This window comes from Myxocyprinus asiaticus, chromosome 31 (assembly GCF_019703515.2).
Source record: "Myxocyprinus asiaticus isolate MX2 ecotype Aquarium Trade chromosome 31, UBuf_Myxa_2, whole genome shotgun sequence".
Lineage (NCBI taxonomy): Eukaryota > Metazoa > Chordata > Actinopteri > Cypriniformes > Catostomidae > Myxocyprinus > Myxocyprinus asiaticus.
Window position 1 is genome coordinate 33,762,361 of NC_059374.1, and position 21,419 is coordinate 33,783,779.

Below are 21,419 nucleotides of genomic sequence, written 5' to 3' on the forward strand. Positions count from 1 at the left end.
AGCTTGGCTTGCAGTTATCTATGTTGGCCACTAGATGTCAGTACTGTCAAACCTCTGGCACACTTACAGATGGTGAGGTGGCAGCGGAGAGGAGGGGAAGGATTCCTCCACAGGCGATGATAATGTTATCCACCATCTGTGAGATCAGGTGAATGGTGTTGTGCACAAAGATTATATTCTCATTGCTGTTCACAAAGTCCATTACTGATTTTGTTGAATGACTGTGCGGGCAATAAAGAGGAAATGGAGAGTGAGAAAAAGAAAGTTAAAGAGAGAAGTCATAATTCAACAGGTTAACTTTGAAAACATCAAGGTTGCAAGTTTAGATTGCAAAGATAGTATTTTACTATATGATCATTGTTATACAATGACTGCTGACATGAATTATGTTATTACATGTAATTACAATATTATTACATATATATTATATGGTAACAGGCCTCAAAAGTCATAATACAGAGCAGACAATCTATACAGTTTGATATGAAAGGCTGTGAGTAATAGTAGTCAATTTATTAAAACATACTGTTGCACACATTGGTGTTGAAACCTTGAAAATACACTGTTCCACAAATATCCAGTGAAAAAAACATCCATAAAACATGAGTTGTGAAAATTAGACATACTCTAGGGCCTCAAGAAAGTTTGACATATTAAACGGACTGTATTTCTATGCCTCATGGCCTTGTTTTCGTTCACTTCCAATTAAAAATGGTGTTCACTATGACTAAGATCTACAGCCTAAACAGCAGCAACTGACCTTCTCCAAATGTGCACATCTGCCTCCAGGGCAAAGAGCAGGTCTGTAAGTAAGCGCTGGTGCATGGGGGACCACTTAAACTCGGGAATACGGAACATGGTGGTGCGTGGACCAGGGCTGAACTGACGCCGCTGTTCCTCTGTCATTGGCATGCCTCTGAAGCCAAGGTCAACCCGAAGATCTCTGTCCAACTGATTCCCAGAATGACTGTGCATACTCTGAAAGTAAAGGAGCGTATTTGAATTCCAAATCTAACATACTTCAAACAAATCTTTGAATCCAGATAACATTAAGCCACTCATTGGATTTCACCAAGCTGTGACTTTATTATTTAGACTTGTTTTGACCTGAGTAACTAAAAAAATCATTTTCTTAAATGATAAATAGAAAATTTGAAGTCAGCAAAAAGTAGGTCAAGACCAAAGGATCTAACAAAGAACAGTTCATTGCTTTTGATAAATAAATACATAAATAAATATTATATTTTCTAGGTAGTTTTTCTTTATATATATATATATATATATATTTTTTTTTAACATATTTGTATTAATTAATATTTTTATTATTTTTATTTTTAATATAGTATTAATATATTATTGAAATGTATTATGAATTATATTAAACTATTATTATTAATGTAGCATATTATTAATTATGTATATATAATATATATTTTATAAATACTGAAAAATATTAATACAAATACACAGTTATATACAGTACATAGTCTAAAAACAAAGCTATCGACAAAGTATAAACAAAACTACATACAGTCTATTTAAAAGTACATTAATAGAAGTCTTTCTTTAACAAATGTTAAGATTTCCAAAACCTGTGTGGTAGTGGTGGTCTGAATCTTCTTAATCTCTTTGTCTTTGCCACTCTCTGATTTCTCTGTGTCTGATGTGGTGCTGGTAACATCTGTGCTGCTCTTTCCCCCAGGAACCTCTGCATACAGCTCTGCTGCCACCGGCTCCAACTGCCCCGGGCACTTCGACAGGCTTTGACCTTCAGAGACATTGAAACCACTCAAAGCAGGCTGCAGCTTAAAGCTGTCATCCTCCAAAGCTGCTGAGTTGGTGTCCAAGTCTTTTGAGCTCTTCGCCATGAGGGTCAGAAGCCCAAGATCTGGACTGGAGCTGGTGTGGACCTGAGGTTGCACTCCAGACAGCAGAAGTGGTTCAGACAGTCCCATGTCTGGCAGGAGATTCTCCCCAGGGCTGGTCGCCAAAGTACCAAAGATGAATGTGTTGCTGCTGGAAATGGCATCTTTTTCGTCTGCCAGAGTGATGAGAGGACCTGAGGTTTTGTCTTCTAAACTGGCTTTAGGCACAAGCACACTGTTTACACTACTGTTTAACTTCTCCACAGCAGCTGAATAGACATTGTCCAGGAGAGAGTCCATCTCCACCAAGCTTCCATTTTCTGTGATGCTCAACGTTTCAGGTAAGAGGTCCATGTCATCCATTTTCACCTCCGTAGCTTCAACCTTCTCAGGTTTGATGTCCACCAGCAGGTCGTGAACTTTAACACGGACACCTGATGCTGGGTTCTCCTCATCCAAACACTTAGTTTCAGACAAGAGGTTCCGCCCAGTATCTGTTGTCTCTGGTTCTGCTTCGCTCTCAGGGGTTTGGGTCTGGGAGTCTGGGTCCAGCTCCAGAGTGTCTTTGATTGCAGAAGCCTGGGCGGAGAGCCCAGAGATAGTGCTAACAAACCCCTTCTTCCCTTTCTTAATGTTCTCCTCTTCGTGACGCTGGTATTCCTCATACATTTTGGCTAAATACTCCTTGTGAGCTTCATATGTCACCTGTCAAACAGAAAGTGGTTACAGAAATGAAGGATTTTCAAATGCATGCTTGTTCATAACTAACATGCAACAAAATGTTATGCAGTTCTGGTCACAATGTCATAGCAGTAATTAAATTGATACTGTATTTTAATTAAATAAATGTTCAAGCTACTATTTGAAGAAACAGTAGCCCAGAATAGTATTTGGACACTCAGGTCAAACTAAAAAAATTATGAATTTAATTGCATAGATAACAAAATGTCAAACCAAGTGTCATCTGCTAAAAAAATACAAATATGCTACACTTCACTTCAAACTAGACTTCACTAACTTCACTTTTGGAGCCATATATGCAATTACTATTTGCAAAATGTACACAATTATTTAATTAACCAACCAATTGGTGGATGTATGAAGTCAGTTCCCCTAAATTTTGAACAAGTGCTCTTGCTAGCAGAGTAACCATGGGTCCAGTTCACATTCACTATAGACATCCACTAAGTTTGACAACAAGAAAGTGTCCAAATACATAAGTCATCATTTTTAACAGTGTATCATGTTTTTTTTTTGTTGTTTTTTTTTTGTTTTTTGGTTATCTAATGCGATGAAATCCACTATCCACTTTAACCATATTTAACTAACCAAAAATATTTATTATATACTTCATCAGAAACCCTGTCTCTGGATTTCAGTATCGGCCACCGCAACAACCATAAGGATCGACTACCATACTTTTCTCCAGCTGAAAATTGGCTATTTACTTTAGAGTGGGCAATGGAGAGTGTGTCCACCCAAACACGCCAGCCGCCCCACTCGTGCTTGATGGCATGATAGAGAAGTATCCGGAAGATGTTGTAAACCATCTCTGTGATCTTCTGCTCATCTGAGTTCTTCGGGTTAATGTATCCGAGAGAGAACATCCAGTCCTGCCACACGGAACACTGCAGCAGACACCTGTCACACAGAAATTAGATGGATTATGCCCGCGGCGGTGTTAGAACCCCCCTCTCCTCTGCAAACATCTTTTTTAACATTCTCAAACAATACTCAAAGGTGGCACCTAATTCATGTAACATGAAGCAATTTCAGCCCCAGCATCCACTAAACTTCAGATCTATGAGGTAACACAAAGAATGACTGGCAGCTATTTTAACAAAACCCAAAGCACTTTGTGTTACTCAATGTTGTTTTGCTCTCAGTGTATTGTAGTGTTAAAAATGGATCTTTGGCTGAGGCAAAATGGATTTAGATTGTTTCTTTTCTGGATTGCAGTAAGGAGGATTTAATTCCAACCTACCAAGCTACATAATGCCTACCATTCTTAAAAGAATAGTTTGCCCAAAAAGGAAAATTATATCATTTCTGACAAAATTTGCATGGATTACAAAATGGCGCATCAACACTCTTGTCAGCAAACGCCATTGGTTCGTGACCAAAAGTCATTGCCATCAATGGCACCATATTTGATTTGAGAGCCACAGCAGAAGGGAAGATTATCAGTCAATACTGACTTTAATTTCAGTCTGTTCCTCACGTTAAGCTAACATATGGTTTCAGAAAACTTGTAATATAGCCCAAAAGCCATACTGACTACTTTTATGATACTTTTAAAGTACTTTTGCACTTTGTGATGCTTGGAAGCTCATTCAAGTTCATAATATGGAAAAGAGTGGCCAGAATATTATTTAAAATAAACCATCTTTTGTGTCCTACAGAAGAAAGCAAGTCATACAGGTTTGGAATGATTTGAGGGTGAGTAAATGATCACAGAATCTTCATTTTTGGGTGAACTGTTCCTGTAACAGCCATGACAAATATCTGGTCTAGCTGCCAGCGACTGTTTACAGATGTTTTGGGAAAGCATTTTAGAGACGTAATGACTTGAGATCTCAGCGCATGCTGGGTGGCTGACTGATTGCCAGACTTTTGACAGCACAGAGGACAGCTAGCTACATACAGCTGTCGAAAGGCAAAAAAAAAAAACAGCCATAGGACAGCAGTGAAAACTGGTGTGAGCTCATGCAGAGAATTTGAGGATTATTTAGCGTCATGAGTGTGCACATTAAACACAAAACAACAAGAAGAATGTCACTGTCTTTTCTGATCCATTCACCATGTGGTTAATTGCTGTCATGGGGGATAGAGGAAGAGAGGACGAGGAGAAGACAGAAGACCCTCACCGTCTGTTCTCACGGCTGTTGCTGAAGAGTTTGATCATGTCAGAGAGGAAAAGCCGCCGCACCTCCATCAGGTCTGCACTGGGTGTGGAGTTCTTCAGCAGTGTGGCCACCACCTTAAGAATCACTGAGGACAATTAAAGAAGCATATGAGTTAATCACACAGCCAATCAAAGCTGAGTTTTTTCTAATTGACATAAATGTGGACCATTGAGCATGTTGTTCAAATGTTCAATGAGAACAGCAAAATAAGGCAATAGTCATTTGTCTGGGTGGGCACTATATTTAATTTGACATAACAAAAAATAAAAAAGACTGTGAGGGATAGATGTCTGATCAATAATTTATAATATCTTAAGATCATGTCCATTTTTCACAACCCATGAGTTTTTTAATCCTCTCAAAAAACTTGCTTGCTAAACGAAACGAAACAATCAAGTCAAGACAAGTCATTTTTAATTGTTTTCACAAAACACATAGTTTCAAAGCTTCTTAACAGAAAATTATGCTGTAACAGAAATTGAAGCTGTAATGTAAAGCTGTGAAATTTAACACCCAAGTAAATAAAGATATAACATATTTATAGCTCAATAAATAGCTCAACTCGTAGAATATGGGGCCAGCAACACCAGGACCATGGATTAAATTCTCAGGGAACACATATACTCTCTTGCGCAGATAAAATTAATATTGTACCTTTAAAGCACAAAATGGCTGTCCAAATAGCTGGTTATTTAACATAAAATATTTTCATATTGCCTTTGACTTTGTCGGACCATGCAGTATTTTCGTGAACAGTGTGAACAGACAAATTGCTTGTTGCTACGAATCTTATTGCATTCCATCTGGTTAGGACATGGTATCTAAATAATATGCCGTCTACTCTGACTTTATGTGGAAGCAAACATTTTTCATCATTCTCTAGCAAAGTTTAACATTGATTTCCATGAATGAAAGTAAGTCTGTGTTCACAGCAAGGCAACAAAACCAAAAATAGATGGTCTGATAAAATGAATTACTTGGGTTCTGGATCTTCACAGTGGAGTCGGGCTCGGAATGAGGTTTATGGACGACCTGTGTGCACACCTGCTCTGTGAGGATCTAGACAGGAAACAGATTAGAGGAGTCTCATGAATACATGTACAATATCAGTCAAAAGTTTCAACAGACGGAAATTAATTTGTGCTTTTCAGGATCTTAAAAATCTACTGATCTAAAGGTTAATGCTTAGATGTATAAAATTAGCTTTGTAGACAAATATAAATTGTGCCTACAAATTAATTTATTTAAATGATTGCTTGGTTGGCTGGTTAGTTAGTGGCACCTCATTAAGTTGGTTGAAAGAATGGCTAAAGTATGAAAAGCTGTAATCTAGGAAAAGGGTGGCTATTGTACTTTGCAAAAGCAAAACATATAAGATAGCTTTGATTTGTTTAACTTTTTTTTGGTCACTACAAAATTCCTGGATGGATGGATGGATGGAGGGAGGGATGGATGGAGGGATGGATGGGATGGGATGGGTTAGTGGCACCTCATGATGTTGGTTGAAAGAATGCCCAGAGACCACAGAGCTGTAATCTAGGCAAAGGATGGCTACTAGACTTTGCAAAAGCAAAAATATAAGATAGTTTTGATTTGTTTATAAACAGTTTCCATACTTTAACATGTATTATTTCATAGTTTACATGATTTTACTTTCATTTTAAAATGTGGTAAAATAGTAATAATAAAAAAATAGGTAACTTTCGACTGGTAGTGTATACAATAATGTCCTGCATAAGTCATCAAAAAGGTAATTAATTTGAACAATTACAGTATGTGAAGAAAGCTTCCATTTACGAAGTGACTGTATCACTGGTCACTGTACTTAAAGGATATTTTATAATGATTTGAGAGGAAAATGAGAAATCACTCTCCTTTTACCTCATAGAGTGTGTTGTATGTAGTTATTGACAGTGTGTTGGAGTGTAGCATGAGTCGCTCTCCAAGAAGTGTGAACAGGCTGTTTGTGTGCATTATTTCCACCTTCCTCCTGTGAAAAGAAACATAGGACGTTGTTAGACTGCCAACTTTCATACACCTCACAGATAATGTCAAGCTAGCAGGAACAGGCCTTGATGGCGACTGGGCTTGGCACCTTTTGCATGGTGTCGGGTACATTCAGACCTTCACACAGAATAACAAAGCAACCACCTCTACAGACTCTGCTGCAAACAGGTACTAGAAGAGCTGAAGCTTTCACAATCACAAATCATCTAGCAGCACATCATGCTAAGGTACTGACTGAATGCTAAGCCTCTTAAATGCAAACCTGCGAAGAGTACATTTTAAAGTGCCTCTTAGCACGCAAAATTGTAGTCACTCAATGATGGATTCACTAATGGTGACAAAAAGCAAATATGGGTTTGTATGCATGCTCTAGGCTAACTGCAGTGCAAGTCTGCAAATGTCAGTGGGATTTAAAAAAAAAAAAAAAAGTACCCTAACTGTATGTCCTTTAAGATGCAGAATGCAGACAGGGCTTTATGTTGCTATAACTGTAAATTTAAGGGAAATTGCCTCACACATACACTGACTTACCCTCATACCAAGGCTCTTGCTGACTTGCTGTCTACTCTCTACATAGGAAGCTGCCTACAAAGGCAGCAGCCTACCGAAATGAAACCTCATAAGTGAATTATTTGGAACACTCTACATAGGCAGCAACTCTGTGCACCACACATACTGTATAATGCTCGACACATAAAGTGGATGGGAGACTTGACTCACTATTTAATTGAATAGTTTGACATTAGCATGTTGCTAAGCTAACAATGTGATATAAACTGGTGGCCAAAAGTTTGGAATAATGTACAGATTTTGCTCTTATGGAAAGAAATTGGTACCTTTATTCACCAAAGTGGCATTCAACTGATCACAATGTATAGTCAGGGCATTAATAATGTGAAAAATTACTATTACAGTTAGACAAAAATGTTCAGAACTTCTTAAACTACTTCAAAGAGTTCTCATCAAAAAGTCCTCCAAGTGCAGCAATGACAGCTTTGCAGATCATTGGCATTCTAGCTGTCAGTTTGTCCAGAAACTCAGGTGACATTTCACCCCACACTTACTGTAGCACTTGCCATAGATGTAGCTGTCTTGTTGGGCACTTCTCACGCACCTTACAGTCTAGCTGATCCCACAAAAGCCCAATGGGGTTAAGATCCATAACACTCTTTTCCAATTATCTGTTGTCCAATGTCTGTGTTTCTTTGCCCACTCTAACTTTTTCATTTTGTTTTTCTGTTTCAAAAGTGGCTTTATTTGCAATTCTTCCCATAAGGCCTGCACATCTGAGTCTTCTCTTTACTGTTGTACATGAAACTGGTGTTGAGTGGGTAGAATTCAATGAAGCTGTCAGCAAAGGACATGTGAGGCATCCATTTCTCAAACTAGAGACACTGATGTACTTATCCTCTTGTTTAGATGTACATCTGGGCTTCCACATCTCTTTCTGTCCTTGTTAGAGCCAGTTGTCCTTTGTCTTTGAAGACTTTAATGTACACCTTTGTATGAAATCTTCAGTTTTTTGGCAGTTTCAAGCATTGTATAGCCTTCATTCCTCAAAACAATGATTGACTGACGAGTTTCTAGAGAAAGCTGTTACTTTGTTTTTTTGCCATTTTTGACCTAATATTGACCATAAGACATGCCAGTCTATTGCATACTGTGACAACTCAAAAACACAAACACAAAGACAATGTTAAGCTTCATTTAATGAACCAAATAGCTTTCAGCTGTGTTTGATATAATGGCAAGTGATTTTCTAGTACCAAATTAGCAATTTAGCATGATTACTCAAGGATAAGGTGTTGGAGTGATAGCTGCTGGAAATGGGGCCTGTCTAGATTTGATCAAAAATTACTTTTTTTCAAATAGTGATGGTGCTGTTTTTTTTACATCAGTAATGTCCTGACTACACTTTGGGATCAGTTGAATGCCACTTTGGTGAATTAAAGTACCAATTTCCTTCCGAAACAGCAAAATCCGTACATTATTCCAAACGTATGGCCGCCAGTGCAAGTATAAAAAAATATATAAACAAAGCACACACAAATATTCTGTAAAATTGCCCATTTTTATATCAATACATTTTAGAATGGAATGAAATATAAGTGTAGGCCTATTTATAATCAACATTTCCCCTGCTTCATACACCACTTTGGATTATTATTATTTTTCCACTGAAAAAGTAAAAAAAAAAAAAAAATATATATATATATAATTTGTCCAAAATGAGGTATCTAATGCGGCCTACTTTTGGAACAGCCTTGGCTTCAGGAGCATGCTTATGATGTCTTTAAATGCTGCCTACGGATGCAGCTTACAAGGTTTTGGAGTGTGTTATGCACACATATATCCAGATATACATAGATAGATATATAGACACTCATAAACCCCAACACACACATTCATACAACAACTAAAAGGTAAAGTTTCTGGGTAGAGTATAAGAATCAAAAGCCCTAAAGCCATCTTGCAACTACTTCAAACAGGCAAAACAACTTTAACATTTCCTAAACACATTATAAATAAAGAGTTTGTCCTTTTGTAACCATAAATTTCACCTTGTCGGATACACATGAGAATAAGTTACCTGCTCTTGAAAGACTTGGTACTACTGTAAAAAATGTCTCTTGGAAATAGAAGAGCTGATGTACTCACTTGTGGCCTAAGTGTTTGAGGAAATATGCCAGAACTTTCAGTGCCTGTACTCTGATACTTTCACTCTTGGAGGCCAGTAGTTTGTATACTACCCTGGAAAGAAACGGCATGAAATAATTTTTTGATGAATTAAATTGCTACACACTGTGTGTACATGCCAGTGCCAAAAAAAAAAACAAAAAAAACAATGAATTATGTGGTAGCCACTAGAAAAGTTTGAAATTGGCAGATAATAAAAAGTAATATTCGAGAGGAAATGGCATTAAAGGGGTAATGACATGATCAATCAATTTTCCTTGATCTTTTGATATATAAGAGGTAATTCAGAACTCAAAACATCCTCCTCACTGCAAAAACAGAATTGTTTGAAACCAAGCTGCTAACACAACTCGTTGTCTACTTCCTCCACATTGTGATGTCACACTGTGGTAGACATTTGCATCTGACATCTGCCTTTACAACAACACATCAACGCCCACTTTTCCTCATCACTTCCATAGCCTGCCCAGTAGCATTGAGAAGTGAGATACAAGGATAGAGCAGGTCAGTCAAGAGAAGGGAACCAATCATAACAGTGGGCGTTTATTCTTAAGTCTTAAAAGAGAAGCAGCATCAAAACTGAGCATTTCTGACATGTTTTACAAATGTATACTAATATTATAAGTGAACATCAAGGAACATATTAAAATAATTTTAAAAAGTTATGTCACGACCCCTTTAAATGGCATTGTGTAAATACCATGAAGCTGCTCATCAAAGTCATATCAGTGATTCGGCGCCAAACCCGAAACTTCAAAAAGGAAATGACTACATCAAATCCATCTATATTTTATTAGCTTGACACGGAGGGTGAGAACTTGATCCTGCTTGTCAAAAAAATAAATACATATGGAAATTTCATTTTCAATTCCTATGTGGAGTCTTCTGAATAATTCATGACTCTATCATGTCAGCAAAATCCATCATAGGAGACAAGATGAAATATAATGAAATGTGACTGAGGAAAGTGTGTGTGTGTGTGTGTGTGTGTGAGCGGGTTTGGGTGGTTTACAAAAACATTTTTTTAGGTTACAAACTGGTAATTGCAAGGGTGCTATGCTATAAATGTGGTTTATGAGGACATTTCTAGTGTCCCCATAATTCAAATCGCTTAAAAAACATACCAAACGAGATTTTTTTGAAAATGTAAAAATGCAGAAAGTTTTTGGTGAGGGTTAGGTTTAGGGGTAGGGTTAGGGTTAGGGGATAGAATTTATAGCTCGTACAGTATAAAAATAATTATGTCTATGGAGAGTCCTCATAAGGATAGCCGCACCAACATGTGTGTGTGTGTGTGTGTGTGTGTGTGTGTGTGTGTGTGTCTGTGTATGTGGTCTGAGCTCAGATCTTACCGGATGCCATTCCTCTGGTCGAAGGCAGGGATCAAGGAGGCAGGGTGCTCAGACATGAGGGCTACCAGCAGTTGAAGAACATCATGGAGGTTCTCATCCTGAATTGAGAAAAACACCTCAATACACATCCTGAACATTTAAGGTAACCTTCTAGGCATCTAGGCAATTATGAAGTATTTAGTACTAGTAAAATATTTAGGCAGACCTTCTCATTCATTTTACCACTGCTACTTCTTTTAATATTTTCCAAATGTATGTATTACATTTGGGCTTTGTTGTTGTTGTTGTTGTAACATTTAGGACTAATTATTACATTTGTGGATGAATTCAGTCAACTGCATCCAAACTTAAAAAACATTTATTTTTTTTTTACAATTTGCCATTAGGGTAAGAAAAATAAACTTGTTTAGCCTTTAAATAAAGTTTCTTTTTCCTACCCCACAGGCAAATAGTTTTTTCTTTGTTTTAACCTCACTAAATTAAATACAGTTGTTTTACAATAGTGTTTTTACTCAAACTGTTTTTTAATCCATTATTTATGTAAAAAAAAAAAAAAAGGACAATTTTAAAGCCTTTATACTCAAAACTGTGTTGTGCTTTAAATTGTTATAGTGTGGATATGTAATTTTTTTACCTTTTGCTCAGAAAGAAAATCAGATTATAGCCTAAAGCCAAATCTTTGGGAAAATGTGTAATCTGTTTCTATAATCTATTTCAGAGATGCTGAAAGTAGAATGCAATATGAAGCCAGTGAGTTATGATTTAAAATGTGGACATATTTTCCTTTAAAATGTGAAGGGTTGGATTCATTTAAGAAACTGAATGATTAGGATATCCTTCCTCTTCTAAAATAGATCATTCTTTCTGATTCAAATATTTTGCTAAGGGAATTGTAATATGAAGTAGACCCACCTCATGCATAGTTAGTAGGTAGTTGAGAATACTTTGAAGTTCATCTTCCTTAACCCCTTGATCCTGATGAATGCAAAAATGATGTTTTAGTACATTAAAATGCGAAGTACTATTTGACCAAACATTGTAAGCTTTTGCTATATACAGCGTATCCAACGGCACTCTAAAGCTACACTACTACTACTGCCACCACCAGCATGCTGACAAACTATGAAATACAAAAAGAAAGAAAGAAAGAAAAGTAACAGTTCAGGAAGGATGTTTGTTTTCGCCCAAATTACTGTTCACAGTGAATTTAGGTCCTGACATTTACAAGCTGCCCCTTATTATTAGGAAAGTACAGTGAACTGTTTGGTGTGCGCACATCTGATGAATGCACATGATTTCCATTACTGCTAGAACACAGGCAGCTTGTGAGCTAATTGTTGTTTGCTCGTTCCTTGGCCTGCTGACAAATTTCTTGATATGCTAGCACTGGCCTGAAATGGTGTACACGTTTTTATATGGTCCTTTTAGAAAATTGTAAACAGCTGGAGATGATAAATGAAGGAGTACACCTGCCAAAGCAACAGCCCCATGCTCTGTTGTTCTCTATGCTTTGATAAACCAATATATGTGTATTTGTGGCAGGCCCAAGTTAGCATACATTTTGGGTGTCATACTGATGATAGGTGAATAACAGGGCCTTATCCCACTATTATCTGGGCATTTTTGTATTTATGGATGTGACATAACATTGAAAACATTGAATTTGTATGTATTTTTCTAAAGTCCTACAGACAGGGTTCAGACATTAGAAAAATTATCAAGGCTTTATAAATAAATAAATAAATAAATATATATATATATATATATATATATATATATATATATATATATATATATATATATATATATATATATATATATTTTACTTATTTATTTAGATTAGATAAGGAAAAAGTTTGATAAAAAATGTGTTACAAAATAGGCATTACTTTTTGGGAGGCAACTCATTTTACAAATGAAACTAAGATGAAAATAATAAATTGAAAAAAAAAAAAAAATATATATATATATATATATATAAAATGCATTAATAATATGGAGAACTCCATATTGCTCTCCACAGAACATACAGTTGTGCTCAAAAGTGTGCATACCCTGGCAGAAATTGTGAAATTTTGGCATTGATTTTGAAAATATGACTGATCATGAAAAAAAAAAAAAAGGATAGTGATCATATAAAGCCATTTATTATCACATAGTTGTTTGGCTCCTTTTTAAATCATAATGGTAACAGAAATCACCCAAATGGCCCTGATAAAAATTTACATACCCTTGAATGTTTGGCCTTGTTACAGACACACAAGGTGACACACACAGGTTTAAATGGCAATTAAAGGTTAATTTCCCACACCAGTGGCTTTTTAAATTGCAATTAGTGTCTGTGTATAAATAGTCAATGAGTTTGTTAGCACGTGGATGCACTGAGCATTCTAGATACTGAGCCATGGGGAGCAGAAAAGAACTGTCAAAAGACCTGCGTAACAAGGTAATGGAAATTTATAAAGATGGAAAAGGATATAAAAATATATCCAAAGCCTTGAAAATGCCAGTCAGTACTGTTCAGTCACTTATTAAGAAGTGGAAAATTCGGGGATCTCTTGATACCAAGCCAAGGTCAGGTAGACCAAAAAAGATTTCAGCCACAACTGCCAGAAGAATTGTTTGGGATACATAGAAAAACCCACAGGTAACCTCAGGAGAAATACATGCTGCTCTGGAAAAAGATGGTGTGGTTGTTTCAAGGAGCACAATACGACGATACTTGAACAAAAATGAGCTGCATGGTCGAGTTGCCAGAAAGAAGCCTTTACTGCGCCAATGCCACAAAAAAGCCCGGTTACAATATGACCGACAACACCTTGACACGCCTCACAGCTTTTGGCACACTGTAATTTGGAGTGACGAGGCCAAAATAGAGCTTTATGGTCACAACCATAAGCGCTATGTTTGGAGAGGGGTCAACAAGGCCTATAGTGAAAAGAATACCATCCCCACTGTGAAGCATGGTGGTGGATCACTGATGTTTTTGGGGTGTGTGAGCTCTAAAGGCACAGGAAATCTCGTGAAAATTGATGGCAAGATGAATGCAGCATGCTATCAGAAAATACTGGCAGACAATTTGCATTCTTCTGCACGAAAGCTGTGCATGGGACGCTCTTGGACTTTCCAGCATGACAATGATCCTAAGCACAAGGCCAAGTTGACACTTCAGTGGTTACAGCAGAAAAAGGTGAAGGTTCTGGAGTGACCATCACAGTCTCCTGACCTTAATATCCTTGAGCCACTCTGGGGAGATGTCAAACGTGCGGTTCATGCAAGACGACCAAAGACTTTGCATGACCTGGAGGCATTTTGCCAAGACGAATGGGCAGCTATACCACCTGCAAGAATTTGGGGCCTTATAGACAACTATAACAAAAGACTGCACGCTGTCATTGATGCCAAAGAGGCAATACACAGTATTAAGAACTAAGGGTATGCAGACTTTTGAACAGGGGTCATTTCATTTTTTTCTTTGTTGCCATGTTTTGTTTTATGATTGTGCCATTCTGTTATAACCTACAGTTGAATATGAATCCCATAAGAAATAAAAGAAATGTGTTTTGCCTGCTCACTCGTGTTTTCTTTAAAAATGGTACATATATTACCAATTCTCCAAGGGTATGCAAACTTTTGAGCACAACTGTATATTAAACATATATAACCTATATAAATATCTGTTAAACTGATTCGAAAATTGGACTGAATTGAATTAAATCTGTAGGACAACATGTACATGGTTATACTGTAGGTACAATTAGAATAAAGTTAGCTTATTAAAATATATTTCCTTACAAAATGTTCACTTTAAATACAGTTTTATAAATGCAAGTTTGAAGCAGATCAAGATCAAACAAGCAGCACAAGTCCAAATAATCTAATCTAAATAAAAAAATATCAAAACCAAAACATTGATCAAATCATGGTATCGGGGAGCCAACCATGCTTGTAATTGTGGTTACCATTGTCTTACTAAAAAAAAACATAGTTAAACTATGATTTCTATGCAAGAACTATGGTAAATTTGGGAATAGTATGATATGGGACAAACAGCCACTTACCTTAAGTATGAGCTGTTTAAGAAATAACAGGATGAAGGCTCTGAGTGAGGTGATCTCTTTCTGTGAGGGCCGAGGACCATCTACAAACACAGGAACCACAGAGGAACTGTTACTACAAACCTACAATAAAACTGTCATGTTTCATAGGTGCTGGTATTACAAATTCGGAGCTAAGAGAGACTGTCTCGCTTTCACACAGTATGGAGTCATGGCATGGACAGCAGCCTCCAACAGCCAAGAGGAGGGTCACAGAGGTCAGAGTCCTCTCAGAAAAAAGGCCAAGTCCTTATTAACTCCAGACTGCTGCTCCAAATTACAAGACAGCTATAGAGTTCTACAGGCTACAATTCAGTAAAATCCATGCTGGCTTCTTTTTAAAGCTCTTTTTCAGTGTCCATGTGTGTGTGAATGTGTCTTACTGTTTTTCATTTGCTGTTTTACTAGGGATGGCCCGAGCACTGATATGAAATGAAGCACAAATTGATAACCTGTCATATGCACAGATTCAACTCAAGAGGAGGTCTGATCATCAGGACTCATTCGCTATAACACTGTCTGGAATTATTAACTCTACATGATTCAAGATTACTTTCTTTCTCTATTTATATGACAGCAGCAACTTGCAATTTAAAAAAAATTGGCATGTCTATAAAGGTTTCATTTATCAAGAATATCATCAAACCCTTGTAGAGTATCATCGTAAAAAAAACTGGACTTGATTTTTCATTTATTTCGAAATAAATCAAACAACATGTCCAGTTTCTATTTCTCCATTAATCTGAAAACACATTGAGCAACAAATCAAACTGCTTATGATTAAATTTAGATAATGTTCACTGAAAGTGACAGCAATAGAATAAAACATTTTTTATTTATTATTATAATTACTATTTTCCAAATTGTAGAACAATAGTAATCAAAACTATGAAATAAAAAAATGGAAATACTGTGACCAAAAAAAGCCATTTGATAGTTTATTTCCTATCCGGTTCAACTCATCTATAAGAAATTAAAAAAAAATAAATAAAAAAAAAGAAAATGCAATTAAAATGTTAGTTTAGTAAAGATATTCATACACAGGCAAAATTATATCTGTGTATAAAAGTAATTTCAAGCATTTAAAGAAATATTTGGGGTTCTATACAAGTTAAGCTAAATCGAACAGCATTTTTAGCATAATGTTGATTACCACAAAAAAAAACATTTCTCCTTTAAAAAAAAAAGAAAAAAAAAGAAAAAAGAAAAAGAAAAAATCGAGGTTCCATGGGTTACAGCATATTCAATGAAAGTGAATGGGGCCAATTTTTCGAGGATTTAAAAGGCAGAAATTTGAAACTTATAAATTTATAAAAGCACTTAAATACATTTTGTGTTTAATTTGAGGTGTATTGTTGTTGAAAATTTTTACGGTCATTTTAAGGTTTTAGGATTTACGGAATTAGGTCATCATAGTAACAAATTTGCAGAATTGAATATAGCTTTACACAGAAAAGGTTAGTAAGCAATTTTATCATGAGAAAATGCACAATGTTTATGTCTTGTGACTATACTTTTGAAATGTTTAAGTATTTTCATGTTTACGGATAGTTCTATTCACTTCCATTCTAAGTTCCTCACTTTAAACTAGATTTTAGTTTTTTTTTCCAAGTCAAAATTATTTTTTGTGGTAATCAATATTATGCCACAAATGCTGTTGATTGAGATTAAAAAACAAAACTTGAAGTCCATTATAACATTTATAAAGACAGCCTTCATGATTTCAGTATGGAACTAGACACAGCTAGGCAGCCTTTCTTCTCAAACATTATAAACAGCAAAACAACACCCGCACCCTTTTTGCTACTGTAGAGAGACTAATTAACCCCCCAACACAAGTTCCCGGTTAAATGCTCTCTGACAGCAAATGCAACGAGTTTCCATCATTTTTCATGCAGAAGATCAATGATATTAGAATGGCGATCAGCTCGTCCTCATTGAGGTCAAACAGAACCCACCACAAAAACTTCAGAAATTAGTCACTATGTCCGATTTTGAGGCAATAGATGGCAAAACCCTGGAAGAAATAGTACAGTATCCTAAAATGTCGACCTGCTGTCTTGACACACTCCCTACTTAATTTTTCAAAAATGTGTTGAACTGTTTAGAACAAGATCTGTTAGAAATAGTCAATGCCTCACTCCTTTCAGGCACGTTTCCGAAGTCCCTGAAAACTGTAGTTGTCAAACCCCTTCTAAAAAAAGCAAACCAGATAACTCTATATTAAACAACTATAGACCAATCTCAGATCTTCCTTTCAGATCATTGAAAAGGTTGTTTTCAATCAGCTGAACAAATTCTTAAACTCAAATGGCTACTTGGACAATATCCAGTCTGGTTTCTGACCGCATCACAAAACAGAGACGGCACTCATAAAGATACTATAATGGTATTCCTAAATGCTGATTCAGGCAAAATATCAGTCTTCATATTACTAGATCTTAGTGCTACCACTGACACTGTTGACCATTTTCCTAGACAGACTGGAAAACTGGGTTGGGCTCTCTGGGACAGTCCTCAGCTGGTTCAGGTCATATCTGAACATAGGAAACTATAAATCTGAGTGGACATCCATGACGTGTGGAGTCCCACAAGGCTCGATTCTTGCACCACTCCAGTTCAACCTGTATATGCTCCCACTGGGCAAAATTATGAAAAATAACCAAATTGCGTACCATAGCTATGCAGACAATTTACCTTGCCCTATCGCCAAATGACTACAGCCCCATAGAATCTCTATGCCTGTGCATTGATGAAATTAAAAGATAGATGTGCCGAAACTTCCTACAGTTAAACAACGACAAGACAGAGGTCATTGTATTTGGCAATAAAGGCGAAATTCCCAAGGTGAACACATACCTTGACTCCAAGAGTCTAAAGACAAAAAAATCAAGGAATCTTGGTGTCATTTTGGAGTCAGGCCTTAGTTTCAGTAGTCACATCAAATCAATAACTAAATCAGCCTATTATCATCTCACAAATACAGCAAGAAATAGATGTTTTGTATCCAGTCAAGTCTTGGAGAAACTTGTTCATGCATTTATCACCAGCAGGGATGCAATGGACTTCACACGACCTTCCCAAAAAGACCATTAGACAGCTGCAGCTCATTCAGAATGCTGCTGCCATGATTCTTACCAGAACCAAAAAATCTGAGCATATAAAACAAGGTGAGACTACGCTTAGCTATTATGCCAACCACAGCTGTCACTAGTATCCAGAAGAGGTCAGATGTGCTCCAACAGCAGCCATATTCAAATCCAGACTGAAAACACATCTGTTCAGCTGTGCATTTATTCACTGAGCACTGTGCTGCATTTACTGATTGCACTGCATCATTATTTCTGTATTATTTACTCTTTTATTCATTTTGATAATTTTTACTTTTTAAAAATGTATCTTATTACTTTTTATTCTTATTTCTTGTACTTACTTGATTTTAAAATTATTTATAAGTATCTTACATATATTTGAAATCAGTTTTATGTAAAGCACTTTGAATTGCCATTGTGTATGAAATGTGCTATACAAATAAACTTGCCTTGCCCGAATATTCCTTTAAGCAAAAGCCTTTAGATAACAAAGAGTGTCCAAAAAGTTTGACTGTTGATGTACCTCATTCGAAGGTGTCTTTTTATTAAACAAAATAAAAGTTTAGTTTAAGAATATGAAAGTGTGCTTTTCATTCCCCACTGTCATAATTATTTCTATCGTTGGATAGAGGGTGATCATAGCTTTTTACAGAAAGCACTTTGAATTCTGAGATCATAGACTATTACTTAGATGGTCAACATGTTGGCCGCTTTCTACTTGGTCATTTTTCTTTCTCAAAGAGAAAGAAAAATCTAAACAAAATGGATTATTCCATAGCCCACATTTAATCTGAACCGCCTATTACAGAATTGAAACTAATAATAAATATCCCATTTCATTAGCAAACACCCAAACTGAACAGTACAGATCAATGCCAAGCTTATCAAAAAAATAAAAAAAAATAAAAGTCACAATTTTTTATTCTTAATGAATTGCTTGTCTACCTGATCTCATTAGAAGAGCACAGTCATGAATAAAGAAAAACTAAGCAGATCAATAGAATGACTGATATCTTGTTTACCTAATAACAGTTCTTCCTGCATCATTTAATTGAATCGGAATATAAACGCTCACTGCAAACGCCATCTCTAATTTGCAAAGATGAATGAATCCGGCATTGCGTCAAACAGTTAATCAATACATATGTACACTCATAGCTCCCCTACACAGAGCATTGTTCTTAAGATCAGGGCAAACAGCAGTATATGTAAAAGCTTCTTATCAAAACGGAGCTGTGGGACATGTACAGAATTGAAATAAAAAACGATCTCTTCCGAGGGTGTAAATATTCATGCAGGCCACAGTAAATATGCTGTAATTGGCTTTGGAGTCATACAACGGCTTATCTTCTGACGCCAGGAAAATAAAGCCAAGAAAGGGAGAATTTATTCACCCCCTGGAGTTTTACACAAAGACTTTCGAAGAGCAGGACTGGAGTTGGGTTTTGTTAGATAAACATTAGCACAAGTTGATTAGCTTTGTGTGTGTGATCATACTTAAAGGGATAGTTCACCCAAAAATAAAATTTTTGTCATCATTTACTTAGCCTCATGATGTTCAAAACCTGTATGACTTTCTTTCTTCCATGAAACGCAAAAGTAGAGCGTTTGAAGAATGTCCATAGAGATCATTTCCATACGACGAAAGCACCAGGGGCTGTCCAGGTCCAAAAACGACAAAAAAGCACCAGTAAAGTAGTACATATGACTCATGCACTATATGCCATGTCTTCTAAAACTATATGTTTACTTTGTGTGCAGAGCAAACTGAAATTTAAGTCTTCATTCACAGAAAAATCTTCCCTTCCTCCATAGCTCTCAAATGTCATTCCCGCTTTGGTATATTCAATCTTGGTGTGTCACAATTGCTTACGAAACATGCGCATCTCTTAAAACATCCAAGAAGCGTCTCTTCACGTGCCAAGTTTGAATATGTGTAAGCACGAATTGCATTTGTGAACTAAAGTGTAAATTACGGTGTGTTCGGAAAAACTTTTTCTGTTTCCTTTTTTGGAGCTTTGCAGCCGTACTTACAATTCACTTTCATTTCATGGAAAAGATTAGCTCAAAATTCTAAATATATATATATATATATAATTCTATGGTTCTGGGGGGGGGGGAGTGTATTGGGTAAACTATTCCTTTAAGGGACTATTTTGATGTTTCAGCATGCTAGACTGATGCAGGAAGAATGGCTAGCTGATGTTGTTACAATTTAAAAGCACTCTTTGTTGCACTAATTGAACACTTTATCATGTCCCACTGCTGTTTTCTCTATAACCCATTCCTTTGTGAAAAAAAACAAAAAAACAACTGCAGCGTTTAACAAATGAAGAATAAATCAATTTGGACTGCCACACAGACAGAATTATCTACTTGGCAGGCAAGAGATGAATTATTTTACATACTTCATCTCTTTAAGACCTCCTTTCCTGATGTTCATGCAATGTGTTTGAGGGTTTCTTTGAGATTCGCAAAGGTTGTAAGGTTCATGATGGTGTATTTATCTCTGTGCCAGCTGTTTTTTTAAGATAAGATAGTCTTCCTTCTTTACTTTGAATAATATTTTAATAGACTGTGCGTGTTTGTGTGAGCGTACTAGGTTACATTCTTTAGATATCTATTTTGTCTATCTCTATCTGAATCAATTCTGTGGTGTTTTATGTGAACCTGAGGAAAGATGATTAGCTAGTCATGGTAAGAAAACAAAAATCTTAAAACTTTGCAATGATATTGCAAAGGTTCTTCCAAAGAACATTGTGAGTAAATGTTATTTATTTACTGAATCTTATTTATTCAGCAATCTTTCATTTTTTTTATTGGAATGGGCTTTTCACATTTTATTGATAACAAGAGAGAGAAGAGCTGACAATAAAAATTGGAAAAAAGGTTCAGGACATGATGTGGGCTGGATTCGATTCTGCAGCTCCCATATGAGCATCATAGCTCAACATGGCCAGAAAACACGTGCTAACCAGGGGGTCATGGTTTGGCTTGTTAGAATCAGTATTAAGCCCCTGCAGTTAGCTTCCCTAATTACACCATTATGCGGGCGAAAACATATTTTTCCATTCAAAAGTAGGATGGTATTTTTTTTTTTTTAATTTAGAGCAACATATACATTCTGGAGGGCTCTTAACATCGTACAAAACAGGCTATGTTCGGAATAGCATACTACCATAGTACTATATCTACAGTATATATATTTGAAGTAGCATGAGTATTATGGTAGCATACCATTTTAAAAAATTTAAACACTTTTGTTTTGCCCTGTCTGCTACAAGGAGTTCATGTCATCAGTCACATGACTTTAAAGGTTATGATGATTAACTGAAAAAAAAAAAAAAAACATGCCCCATAAGGCATGTTTTTTTTTTTGTTTTTTTTTACAGAGGCCATGTCA

At 36.3% G+C, this 21,419-nt stretch overlaps 1 protein-coding gene across 1 annotated transcript in view; it reads right to left on the bottom strand.

Annotated features, from left to right (window-relative positions):
• LOC127422243 (neurobeachin-like) overlaps positions 1–21,419 on the bottom strand; it is a 382,851-nt gene that overhangs the window by 223,953 nt on the left and 137,479 nt on the right. The window contains exons 14-24 of the mRNA XM_051665603.1: positions 14,889–14,968; positions 11,740–11,802; positions 10,828–10,925; positions 9,437–9,529; positions 6,653–6,761; positions 5,749–5,830; positions 4,733–4,856; positions 3,314–3,506; positions 1,593–2,570; positions 761–978; positions 68–221 (exon numbers count right to left, since the gene is read on the bottom strand). Coding sequence (XP_051521563.1) covers positions 68–221; positions 761–978; positions 1,593–2,570; positions 3,314–3,506; positions 4,733–4,856; positions 5,749–5,830; positions 6,653–6,761; positions 9,437–9,529; positions 10,828–10,925; positions 11,740–11,802; positions 14,889–14,968 — 2,192 coding nt within the window. The remainder of the gene's footprint in view (positions 1–67; positions 222–760; positions 979–1,592; positions 2,571–3,313; positions 3,507–4,732; positions 4,857–5,748; positions 5,831–6,652; positions 6,762–9,436; positions 9,530–10,827; positions 10,926–11,739; positions 11,803–14,888; positions 14,969–21,419) is intronic.